Here is a 13,580-nt window from a genome sequence, read left to right as displayed (position 1 = left end):
CTTGCGAGTTTTTCGTCTTGCGAAGCACGGTTTCCCATAGGATTGCATTGAAAATCAATTAATGCGTTCCTATGGAGACCGCTTGCCAGGCTGGCGGTGCGGAGAAGGGCTTTTCTCCCCACCGCAAGGCTTCAGGACAGGTACGGGAACAGAGGGGAAGGCGCGCAGCGCTTCTCCTCTGTTCCCGGGGCTTGCGGTGGGAGGAGGGTTTTTCCTCCCCACGCCAACATTCAGAACAGCATTCTGAAAGTTGGCGGTGGGAAGGAAAACCCTCCTCCCACCGCAAGTCTTCAGGACAGCCATCCGAAGGCTGGCGCGGGGAGAAGGTCTCTCCGCCCCACCGCCAGCCTTCGGAGCAGCCATCCCAAGGCTGGCGGCCGGAGCAGATCTCTCCGCCCCACCGCCAGTCTTCGGAGCAGCCATCCCAAGGCTGGCGGCCGGAGCAGGTCTCTCCGCCCCACCGGCAGCCTTCGGAGGAGGTCCGAGGACAGTGGGAAAGACGCGCTGTGCTTCCCCGCTGTCCCGGAGATTTCCCTATGGGCTTTCGTCTTGTGAAGGAAGCCCATAGGGAAATTCGTTTTGCGAAGCGCCTCCAAAACGGAAAACCCTTTCGTCTAGTGGGTTTTCCGTCTTGCGAGGCGTTCGTCTTGCGGGGCACCACTGTATGCACAAAAAGTACCACTGTTGTCTTTGTGACTAAAGTCCTTTAATTTCATAACATATCAGTGTAAGGTGCACTAGATCAGTTCCACAGCAGGTCATACGCAGTAGCTAACAAGATACATACGCTCTCTCTATTCCCAACACTTTCTGCTTTCTCAAGTGTTACCATCATGTTTCTCCTCCATTTTGCTCCCCAGTTCTTACAACCAATTCAGTGAAGGAGCTCTTTGGAGTCAGCTCAAGAGCCTCTTATCTCACTGGAAAACGAGTACCATGTTTACCACTACGTATTGCTGATGGCTTGCGCTCCAATAAACTTCCTTGTTTTGATTTGGAACATCTGTTCCTAACAAGAATTCAAGTAAAGGCGAGAACCCGTCCCACCCCCATTAAATCAGCAGCGTTAGACCGAAATGTACCTCCATTCTTTTTGCAGCACAGAACTGAATCCAGTCCAAGTAAACACTGCAGAAACTTGCCCTGGTGATTCCTTGAAGGCAAGGGATATAGTCATCGTCAATGTTAATATTGAACATTGCAAGGTCCCGCTCTATGTAATGCCACTTGGAGAAAGGCTGCAGTGTTTTTTGGAACGACTCATCTCTTAGCCAATGTAGGATTTTGGGGGAGCTTGCAGTAAAGTATATAATGCTCTGTAAAAAAAAAAAAAGAAGGAAAAAGGAAAGAAGATGATGTTGCTTGTTTTAATAACACAAGAAGCCAGAAGTTATTTAAATACTACAAAGGTGAGAGGCAAGCCATCTAAGGAGAACAAAGTGATATTCTCTAATATCTTATTGCAGTTATGTGACCCCTTCAGTCTTACATGCCCCTGGGACTTTGATGATGATGATCAATCAATGGGGATGATGAGACTGTATTTCAAGTGTGCACAATAAATGAATGGAAAGAGCAACAGTAAAATTAGGAGGTAAAGAGGCCACAATAGAACAAGCACAATTACTCTACCTATTTTAAATTCATGGGTGCCACACTCTCAGTTGCATATTCAAATTAGCAAGTAAATGTGGAAAATAGGCCCTACTTAGTGCACAGAAACAAAACAGAGTGATGGATACAAACCAAGGACAGGTTTTTTTTGTGCCGAGCCTGATAAGCACAGAACCTTTTAAGAAGAGCCATAAAAATGGAACTCAAAACACACACACACACACACACACACACACACACGACCGCAGCAGACTTATTCTTTAAAGATATTTTTTTAAGGAATAAATTGAAAAGAGAATGTGTAGGCACTGGAGGAATAAATAACCGGCAGTAACCAGGCAGGAAATTATTTCAAATATATGCAGAAAGGCTATAGGAACTGACCCACTTTATTAGAGGAGAGCAAAAATTCTTTTTATGTGGAGAAATAGTCTCCTCCACCTCCCCCCGGCTGTCAACTGAATGGCAAGTTGGACAAAAAGAGAGAGAATCAATTCAAAAAGCCAACTGCTAGCATTGTTTAAAAGATAAATGTGAAATCTTCAAGCATATGATAATGTAAAATTAAATATTTTGAAACTAGATGCTAATTCTGCTATTCCACCATGTTTACATAGCAGCATGCTTTCCTCAAAAGAAATTCTTGATTTCTAGTATTAGGTCTTTAACCTCCAATTCTCCTTCTCTTTTGATTCAATGTATTCCAGCCTCCTTGATTAATTTTAAATACAGCTTGTGCATAAACATGTTCCTACACTTCAGAATGATAAAAGCAGAATAGTGAAAACTTTCCATTTGTCTTAGATCGTACTGATGTCTCATCCTTAACTCCAATATCCGTCAGGTTACCAGTGTCATCCTGTGGAGGGCTCAGATTCAGATGATGCACAAGTCATCCCACCTTGGAGGGAGGGTGGGAGCCCTCAGCAGACCCTTCTGCAGCATCCCAGCCTGAAGACCTGGCTCTCCCTACATCCTCATAGTCTGAGGATGATTACTGCACTGTAGTGTAAGCTATCGGGACGCAGGTGGCGCTGTGGGTTAAAGCCTCAGCGCCTAGGGCTTGCCGATCGAAAGGTCGACGGTTCGAATCCCTGCGGCGGGGTGCGCTCCTGCTGCTCGGTCCCAGCGCCTGCCAACCTAGCAGTTCGAAAGCACCTCCGGGTGCAAGTAGATAAATAGGGACCGCTTACCAGCGGGAAGGTAAACGGCGTTTCCGTGTGCAGCTCTGGCTCGCCAGATGCAGCTTCGTCACGCTGGCCACGTGACCCGGAAGTGTCTCCGGACAGCGCTGGCCCCTGGCCTCTTAAGTGAGATGGGCACACAACCCCAGAGTCTGTCAAGACTGGCCCGTACGGGCAGGGGTACCTTTACCTTTACCTAGTGTAAGCTATGGGCCCTTTAACAGTTTTAGACAGCTCTCTCAATAGGCTAGAGCCACTGGAAGATAATGCCTTGGCAGCCTTGGGGTGACTCTGGTCCTTGCAAAGCTCAGCCAGCATCAGTGCTATTTATTAAAAACATTTGTACTCCCCCCACACACCCCCATAACAAAAAGTAGTCTGTGTGGCTTATTAAGGCCATGAGACATGTTATAATCTTTGTTGATCTCTGGATTAGGTTAAAGCTAAAATAGCTAATCTGTGCATCTACAGATGTTGATCCAAATGTTTGGTTTCTTCATGGGCTCATTTTTGAAAAATGACTGAGGTAAGAGTCTAATTTAGGGCTGGTTCAGAGGTTGATGGCCAAGAAAAATTCTTACATAAGGTAGAGCACAGGACCTGGTCTTGGGTTTGTATGCACCAGTGCTTTGCATGTAAAAACTGGAGTATTACTCAGGAATGCATGTGTAAAGGCATTTAATATGATTTGGGGAGGAGTGGTGGTGCAGAAATGGCTACTTCCCATTCTTCATTTATTTATTTAATTTATATCCCACCCTTCCTCCCAAAGGAACCCAATAAACACATCTGTAATAAAAATGCAATTAAAATAAAATAAAATTCAAAATATTTAAAAACTGTTCAAATATCTAAAAACAATTAAACACCACAAAACTTTTTAAAACACATTTAAAAACAGATGCAACCAAATAATGTGTTTGAATAGGCCAGCTGAAAAAGAAAAGTTTTCAGTAAGCATCTTAAAAGGGTACAGTGATGGCAGTTGCCTAATGTCAGTTATTGAGTGAATTGTGCATATTATATTCTGACCGCATGCTATTACTTACATTAATGTCTGGTATCTGCTATTTTCAGACCTCCATCCTTAAGATCGTAAGAACTGCTCTGCTGGATCAGATCAAATACCTAGTCCAGCATCCTGTTCACCATATTGGTCAATGCCCCAGTGCACATAGGATATTACTGTAAACATCCCTCATTTTAGTCTCAGCCTCCCATTTACTAAATTCAATATTCATCAGGCGCAGAGAAAGAAGCAATGCATTCTCTGGCAGTCATTGCAACAAGCTTGATTTATCTCAAGGATTTATTTTATGAAATAAAGAAACGGATCTCCAACACAGTTGGATGTCCATCTTTGTTAGTCAATATCACCAACTGATCAAAGTAGTCAATAAATTCCATTCACTCTCTCCATGGTTAAGAGGAAAGGAACACAAGCACTTTTCTTAAAGATGATGACTGAAAGCTAAAATGGGATGACTTAATCTGCAAATACTACTTTTGCTAAATCTGTGACTAGTTGCTTGATCCTATTGAAAATGGCTGTTGTAGATGCCTGTCAGCATCCCGTTTATCAATAGCTTAATGTGATAGCCTGGCATTTGCTGCGTTTGCTGCCCATTGCCCGACATTTGACCTTGATGGAAGTGTTGGCAAGGCAGGTCAGTGACAATGCCTGGTCATCACTGTGTGGGTGCTGTTTTAGTGAAAGCCTTTTGCAGTTTTGAAAAAAATAACCATGTTTTTTTCTCATCACAGTGTTGCACCTGTATGGGAGCGAGGGGATGGGTCTGTTGATTAGAGCAGTTCATGGAGGGTACAGCTATCAATGGCTGTGTTCTGCCTCCACATCAGAGGCAGTGCATCTGTGGATACTGGTTTGCTGGAATCACATGCGGGGAGAGTGCTTTTGCCTTCAGGACTGTTTGTGGACTTCCCCCAGACATCTGGTTGGCCCCTGTGAGAACAGAATTCTGGACTAGATGGGCCTTTGGTCTGATCCAGCAGGGTTGTACTTAAGATTTTTATATTCTGAGGTTGTTGTGTTGGTTTGTTTTTTGGTTATACAGGTTGTAGCACAGTCAGGGCCGGCCCAAGACATTTTGCCACCTGAGGCAAACCACAAAATGGCACTCCCTTCCTACGCCATCTCCCCGTGAAGATCTATGTCAGGAACAAGGGGGGGTGGATAAAGTTCTACACTGGGACCTGCTGCCCCTGTGGATTCTGCCACCTGAGGAAATGGCCTTACTTTGCCTCATGGGTGGGCCGGCCCTGAGCACAGTGTTGTGATTCATGATGTCGCAGTTATGCAGTGGCCAATGCCCCCAAAACTTATTTGCTTCTGGTTCACATAAGGGTTTGGGCTGCCAGATTACAGGCCATTCTTCCCAGAGGTACTGACAGACACCGCTTTTACCTTGATGTAATATCTGATGAGTATTCTTCGCAGATCAAACACCTGGAGCATTGTGGCAGCATTGTTGTCAATAATGCTATAGCCTTCCAGGATATACTGAGTCCGCGTTATTTCCCAGGTCAGCCACCGAAGGTTAAAAGCTGCGTTGCACGACAGCAAGTGAGGCAGGCGTCCAGGTTTGCAGCAGCAGCAGCCTTCATTGTCCTCATCTCCTTCTGTTATAGCCTCCACCTCCCTTTGTTGGCAATATGTCCCTTGGAGTGTAGTAATAATTGAAAAGCAGAAGGACACAATGGCAGTTACTGGTGAGATCAATGTGAATGAAACTGTTTGTGGCTAATACTTGGTGCTCCTTTAAAATACTTAATAAATGGCAAATGGAAAGGGGAGGGGGTGGAGGGGAGAGCTCCAGCATGGAATAAAATGTGCCAATTAATCTGTGCTCGAGAGAGAGTGGTGAGGTACAGACTGTTGATTTCACCTTATAAAGTAAAATATGCTGAATTCTATGCTTTAGGCAGCCTGGCATAAATTATATGGAGCCTAATTATATCTAAATGCTTTACCTTAACTGTAGAATGATAGGGATTTAGAAGTGCATGCCAGTGTCTTTGCTTTCGGAAAGAATATCTAAACGATAAACCCAGAGTGCTCTTTGTGCTTTTACAGACCTGTTATACCCAGGTGGAACATGTTCAGCAACAGGACACCCTCCCCCCCCAAAAAGTAAGAGCGCTTTGCCTATAAAAGTCAAGATTTGTTATAAATAACATGCTAACTGTAGACTTCCCTCTACCTAAGTAATAAATGGAATTCAGTTAGCAGCAAGCCATAGGGTACTGCAGCTGTTTTGGCTACATATGAGAGTCAGTACAGCACAGTGTTTAGAACAGGAATCCCAGGCTTAGGGGACCCCTTGGCACATCTCTGGGCCATGCCTACTTTCTTCATGCCACGCTTCTTACCTGCTCTGCTCTGCTCTGCGAGTGCTTTTGCCTGCCTGGAATGAAATCAGAAATGCCAAGAGGCAGGTGTGCTAGACAGGGTTGAAGAGCCTATGAATGAGTTTGGAAAAGGGAGAAGGAACTTAAGACCTTGTCCCCAGCCATGTACCTGCTTCTGGTCTGCTGGGGCTGATGCTCACTCCCCTAGGGCCCAGAAATGCCTGCCTGGAACATGAGCTTTGCTGAAGTCTTATGTACCAGTGGGCCAAATAGGAGTAGAATCCTATTTTGCATGAGTTGTGTGGAGTTCCACACAATGGAACTCCAGCAGTAACTCCTCTTCCCTGAATCTTCCCTCTGCACCATTAAAATCTTCTCTGGAGAGTCCCCAAATCCCCAGTGCACAAGTGGAGGTCTGTTCCACTGATGCACAGGTGGCATTGGATACAACCCTATGGCCTTTAAAACAAAACAAAACTAACTAACTAACTAAAACTGGTCTATTGTGCACTTGGTGGGGGGAAAGTCCACATTGTTTTATTCAACTTACTAATAAATAGTTTCACATTCTGTCTCTAATTCTTCTATGATAGCAATGCATAACTGCACTTAGGCTAGCAAGCAAAAGTCTGCTGTTTGGCTTTTTGATTTAAATTCCAAATTATGCTTTTGGGGCTAAAGCAGCAGGTATCATGTGCATCAAGACCAAAATATAATTTCCCAGACCTCCATGAACCAAAAAAGCATTAAGCTTCACACTGTTTTCTTTCTAACCAATTAAGATTGACTGCTATACCACAAATTACTCTTCCAACAAGCAGAGAACTGGGAACATCTTGCTAAGATCTCTTGTCATGAGTACCGCAGCAGGTAAACTTATAAAGAAAGCAGTTAAGGGCTGGAGACGAAATGGGGACAATCTGTTGCCTGGGTGTGTGTGTCACATGTTGGCAGTGGGCATGGCCAGAACAGAAACCAGGTGGTACTAAACCAATGGTGGGGGACACACACCATCTTTTCTTCCCAGAAACAGTGCCCAAATAATTTTGGATGATGTAGCAACAACCCAGATAGAGAATTTTACGCCACTACTCAGATTTGCAATGCACACATGGCTTGCTAATGAGAAGGGCACATAGCAAATGATTTTTCTCCTCTTTCTAGCTCTTTATTCTTTGAGCTACATAGGTGCTTACCTCGAAATTCTAGCCCCCTGAGTTGGAAAGTGACAAGACCATTTCCGATTTCTATCAAGTGAACAAAGGCATTCAAGTAATCTGATGTCAAAATAAAACAGTCCCCAGAGCTGTAGTTTCCCCAGCGCCCAAGTATCAAATCTCCACAAAGAGACTCCTGCAGAGATCTTGTCAGGTGCTCATAAAAGATGGAGTTGAGGTTGTTATCGTCATTTCCTAAAATCACAACAACACAAAAGAATGTAAAAGGGATGAGCAACAAATCACCCAGCAGAAGACTCAGAAAGGAGTCCTGTTTTTCTGACCACTTACTCAACCAGAAGCTCATCCTTGGAGATGATGATGATCATATTGGAAGCACATGGCACCATTAAATGTTGGCCCACTTTACCACATGTATCACTGAACGCCTTTTAAAGTTTGTTTTGGGTTGTATTTTTTTTTTAATGTTTCAAATATACTTTTATTTCATTTTGTATTGTTTTATTGCTTGGCTGTTTGCTGTCCTAAGCTCCTTTAGAAGGAAGGGCCAGATAGAAATTTGAATAATTATATTAAGAACAACAATGTCAGAAACTTTGGCAAAGAGTCTTGGGGGGGGGGGATGAAAATAGTGAGAAGTCAGGGCATGAGAGATACACTTGCAGACATTTGCTTTAGTTTTACTGAATATGCAAGCAATTGTGATCACGGCTGCCCTCTCTTGAAATGCTTGGATGCACGGTTGTTATACGAGCCACAAAATTATAGATCATAATAATGTCTAAGATTGCAATATGTAATGATTTATATTCATTGTACAGTGAGGTCTTCAACAGAGGTTTGAGTGCCATGAAACAGAAAAGAGGAGCTTAATTGCCAGATATTTAGATATGAAAACTCTTCCTGTATGACAAGGTTTTAGAGAGATGATATACACAATATTTCTTATTGCATATGTAGTATACTGTGTCTATGAATGTATGTTTAACTGCTTTTGATGTCTCATTTTTATTGTTTATGTTTAAGTTTGTATTATTAGAGTGAAATAACGCCAAAATGCATTGGCAGTTTGTATATGGTAAAACTTTAATAAAGCTCCATCATTGTCACCATACGTGTGCTTCTACCGCCGGATATTTCTTAGGTTCTGGAATAATAGGACCTGAGAGACCAGGGTTCAAATGCCCACTCAACCACGTGGCTCACTGGGTGACATTTGGCCAGTCCCTGCCTCTCAGTCTAACCTACCTCACAGGGTTGTTGTGAGGATAAACTGGAGGGGCAAAAACCATGTACACCACCTGGAGCTCCTTGGAGAAAAAGAAGTGGGATATAAGTAAAATAAATAAATGGTCTGAAGGCACAGGATACTGCTCTGTTTGCAGGTCTGTCCCATAAGCTGCCTGCGAACCACACGTACCTGTAAGGCACTCTGGACTCTTTCAAGGAAGAACAGAGGATAAGTAAATATGAGGAGCCTTTCCCTCCATAATTTTAGCCCAGTTGCTCAGTTTTGAATGTTGTGACTTTGATGAGAAAAAGGCAGCTTCACTGGAGTAGAAAGCTCCCCATTCATAATTGTGCTTTACAGTTTGTATGAGGAGCACTGTCTTACAAAATGGGGAATAAGACTCCCAGTCTTACTTAGTACTCTCCACATTTATTTAATTATTCCCTTGTTAGAGTGTGTTGTGCAGAGTGATCTACAACAAAGCCAATGGACACATTGGCGTCTTGAACCTCAGCCATTATGATTCATATAACAACTGTAGCTTCCAGATTCTCTCATGAATTGCCTGCTTTAAGTAACATTAGCTGAGAATGCTTGACCCTGATGTAACCTTGTGAAAAATAAAGTTAATAAGTAAATGTAATGCACTTCATGCACCCACCAGACTATAAATGCTTCAGTTAAAAGCCAATGAATAAAGCAATAGATATTCTGGCTTTCAGATTCTACTATTTCAGTTTTGTTAGTCACAGATAACCAACCAGAGGCACCACTGCCTTAATAAGTTGGAAGAAAACCTTAAGTCACATTACAGACCTTGAATTCAAATGGGAACAGTATTGTGCAGTTTTATTGAGACCAACCAGAAATCGCACAACAGTGAGCTAGGTTATGGGTATCACAGAAATCTTCCTCAGGCTCAACATTAAAAATAGGTGGGGGATACAGGAGCCAGAAGGAGAGAAGAAAAAGTTGTCACTGTTAGAAGGCACTGTTGAAACCTCATCTGCAGCAAATTGTAGACAAGGCCGAGGAAGCATTTTGTGAAACCCAAATGCTAGTTGACTACTATGTGATTTTTGGTGGGTCCTAATGAAGCTATTTCCATTTTGGGTCCCCCCCCCAATTGATTGCACCACACCCAACACCAACTATGAAATCTGTTCTGATGTGTTCACCTGTGTTCACATGCCACACTAAGTTTGCCAATATTTTTCTATTCCTCAGCATATGTCCCTCAGACAGAAGGAAGCATCTTAAAGGGATCGTGTAGGCCTGTTTTGACCATGACTGGTTGGACTGGGGAGTTAATGCAGAAGCGACTTTGGGGTATCAAAGCAATAGGCGTGTGGCTCATCCTGAGTAGGGAGGTGGATGAAATAGGTGGCAAATAATGCATTGTTGGTTTAGTTATTTGCATATGACCTGCAAGTTATGACATGTTATTCTTGTAACAACCCAGTTTGTTTCTTGGCCAAGCAGGAATTTTTGAACCTAGGTTTCCCTGGTCCAAGTCCAACTCCTCATCTGCTTCTCCACACTTTGGACTGTTCAGTCCTTTGAGAATTGCGAAGTCTAATTCGCAAACCTAAGCACTCGTGGCATGCAGAGCGCTAAAACGCAAATTAAAACAAGAAACTAAATACGATTAATGAAATGAAGCAAAATCTTCCATGTGTGCCAAAACAGTGTCACACAGTCTAACTGACAGTGCCAGTGAGCTTGAATTCTCTTGCCTAATTAACATGGCTTGGCTCGGGCAGGGCTTCCATTTTCTCCCATGCATCAGTGCCCACCGAAATATTCTATTTAAAGGCTACCCAAGGTCCTTGAAGTCCTTGGAAATGTAGATGTCAAAAACTTTCAGCAAAGTTCCCTTTTGAATATGCTGATGAAGATCAAACATGAATTAAGAGTGCAGGGCAATGTTAGGTATCTGGATTAGCTGGTTTTCCAGCACATCCTCACAGCACATCCCCATTGAAGGCTGATTATAGGGCTGCTGGGCTGACATGGCCACAGAAAAGAAAAGGAAAGGAAAGGAAAAGGAAAAGGAAAAGGAAAGGAAAGGGAAAAGGGAAAAGGGAAAAGGGAAAAGGGAAAAGGGAAAGGGAAAGGAAAAGGGAAAAGGGAAAGGGAAAGGGAAGGATTCTAAAGCCACAACTGACTACAGGAATCACACACAAAATCTGCAAGAGGCACACACAAAAACTGTGCTGATTCTTAAAACACCTCCCTTTGTATTGGCACACTTGAAATTAGACTCCTGGGGGGGGGGATGGAACAGCAGTGATGAAGGGATCATCTGTGCCAGATTCTCATTCAGCCAATAATAACCTGAAGCATAAGACAACAAGGCTCCTGTGTCTTTAATAGCCATGCAGATGAGGGGGTTGTTACAGCTTCTTCACTGGGTTCAGCAAGTTTCATCCATCAAAACCACCTCTTCTTGGAGACTTACCATTTTTGCATTTGCCCCCCTGTTCAAGCCATAGCTTGAAATGCTCTGTTCTAGCTGCTGGTTGCTCTAGAGCAGGATTTCCCAAATTTGGGTCTCCAGCTGTTTTTGGACTACAATTCCCGTCATCTCTGACCACTGGTCCTGTTAGCTAGGGATGATGGGAGTTGTAGTCCAATAATAGCTAAAGACCCAGGTATGGGAAACCCTGCTCTAGAGTTACTGCACTTCACTGAGCACCTGTAGCTTCATAAGGATGTACTCTAAGGCATCAAGATTAGGCACAAGCTTGATTTTGGTGTGAGGGGGTGATGCACAGAGATAACATCAGTATAGGATTTCCCTGCACCAGCAAAATTGATAGATGGCTATGACACTATACATACTCATCCAAAATGTTTTCTGTGAATAGGCTTATTTGCAGCTTGATAACCCTTTTTAATAATAATAATAATAAATAAATAAATCTTACAAAATGAAAACAAATTCATCAAAAATCTTATTTAAAGCACGAATATTTCAAAATCTGAAATAACCCTTTCTATTAGAATATTATTATGCTTTGAACTACAAACAGAATGGGTTGGATCCAGAGGTTCCCTTCTGAAAGTGGACCGTCTCTTTCAGAGGAAGAAAGGCTTTTTCCAACTTAGAACAAGTTTCTAATGTGACAAAACAGGACTGAAAGTTTCCCTTAGTGCACAAGGTTTTACACAATTTCAAGATGCTTGTGCCCAGTCCGTGTTGTGCAAAATCTTCTGACAGATCTTCCACAACATTTTGCACCACTGCCAGAATTTCATTTACTGTTGTCTCCCTGGATCCAACCCAATTACATCCAGTATTTTGAACAATCAGTCATTATAAATTTGAGCAAAATAAATTCTGTCCCCTACCTGCACCCTTTTCAATCTGAAGTGCCAGTCTCGTGTTGGAATGGTCCACTCGTTTTGTGCTGGAAATAAACAGATACCTACAGTTTATCCCTGTCTTCTATTTCTATTCTGTACAAGTGATTGATTCCTGATCTGGCTTAATTTGTCCACATAAAATATTATTGTGCAGTGTTTCATTTGCACACAACCCAAATTCTTCTAACATCAACCAACAGTGCTGGCTTTCTGTGCTGACTGAATTCCTTGTTCTTTCAGATGGCAGTTCCAGAAAGCGAGCTATTTTAAGCAATGAACCATCAAAAACACTAGATCTCATACTGACCACAATTATGCTATTGACACCTGCATCTTCAAAATATTCCTCATAACTTAATGTGGGTAAGTTTGAAATAAATGTATTCCCAGCTTTCCACATTCAAACAATAAATATCTATCTGCTCCAAACAAACCATCTTTTAAAACACCCTCTGTATAAAGACACATCAATTCATGAAGGAAAAAGACATGGGCATTTTGAATGTGCTGCCAAAAAAACAGTACTGGATTATCCAGAGCTCTGTACTACTTTATAAACTTTTACACACACATATATAGAGGAGATGGTTAAAATGCTGGTATGGCCAATCTGAAGTTTCTGTCTATAAAGATTTGATAGTCTTGCTTCCCACATCATTGGAAATCCAATATATATAGGGTAGCTTTCCTGAAACAAAAGAGATACCACCATAAACCCATTAGAAACAGCATGTTTTTCCTCCTGGCAGATTCATCTGTGTTGGCCCAAAGAGTTTCACACAACTGCTTTGTAAAGTTTTAGAATAACACATGAGATAACCCTAGAACGTTGCTCTTATCTGCCTCTTTAACTAAGCATCACAAGCCCAGCCTTCTCAAAACTGTTTAAAATGACACAGCTGTTGCAAAACCAAAGTACAGAGAAACTATTTCACTCCTAAAGTTGTGGAAATCAGAAGTAATTTAGCCAAGGGACATCCGCAAAGTCTATTTTGGACTTTAAAATCTCCACACAATTATGGCAGCTGAATTGCTGCAACTTGATAAAAGCTCCAAGAATCTGTACAGTATTAAAATTCTAATATCCTGTATCCCAGACTCAGCTGCACATTCACCCTTGGGCTTTCAGCTGTCAGCTAGGATCTCTTTTAAAAATGAACTTTTGAGACTACTGGGCAATGGGAGCTTTTCTCCAGTGGCTTCTTACTTAAAATTTTGTTCTTACCACTCAGCCAGGGTGATAATTAGCTCAGTAATTGAATTTCTTCCTGAGTGGCCTTATTCCTCACAAACCGAGTGCAGGTCCTCTGGAGCTTGCCCAGAGGAGCATGTGAAAATTGTGAGAGTCTCTTCAGCAGGGAGCTAACTAATTCTGAAAGACTCTGCTAAATTGTTAAAATGACTTCACTGCTTCCTCTTCCTCTTTAAATGCCTGTGAAGGCCGATCAGAAAAGGTTCAGCATGTATGTAATCACATCATTTTATCAGTATGTTTGTTTTCTTGTGGCGATACCGTGCATCCCGTTTTTATTTCACTAGCCAAAATGTAATTCTTGTTCCCCAAGGCTCATTTTAGGCCACTCCAAATAGATGAGAAGAAAGAAAAATCTAGTCCTATGTCAGATAAAAACTCAG

At 42.4% G+C, this 13,580-nt stretch overlaps 1 protein-coding gene across 1 annotated transcript in view; it reads right to left on the bottom strand.

Annotated features, from left to right (window-relative positions):
* Nucleotides 1–13,580, bottom strand: part of PCNX2 (pecanex 2) — a 119,308-nt gene that overhangs the window by 18,100 nt on the left and 87,628 nt on the right. Inside the window, exons 24-27 of the mRNA XM_079971845.1 lie at nt 11,931–11,989; nt 7,364–7,579; nt 5,224–5,477; nt 1,083–1,316 (exon numbers count right to left, since the gene is read on the bottom strand). Coding sequence (XP_079827971.1) covers nt 1,083–1,316; nt 5,224–5,477; nt 7,364–7,579; nt 11,931–11,989 — 763 coding nt within the window. The remainder of the gene's footprint in view (nt 1–1,082; nt 1,317–5,223; nt 5,478–7,363; nt 7,580–11,930; nt 11,990–13,580) is intronic.

Source organism: Podarcis cretensis (assembly GCF_951804945.1).
Source record: "Podarcis cretensis genome assembly, chromosome: 3".
Taxonomy (NCBI): Eukaryota; Metazoa; Chordata; class Lepidosauria; order Squamata; family Lacertidae; genus Podarcis; species Podarcis cretensis.
This window is presented reverse-complemented; position numbering and strand designations above follow the sequence as displayed.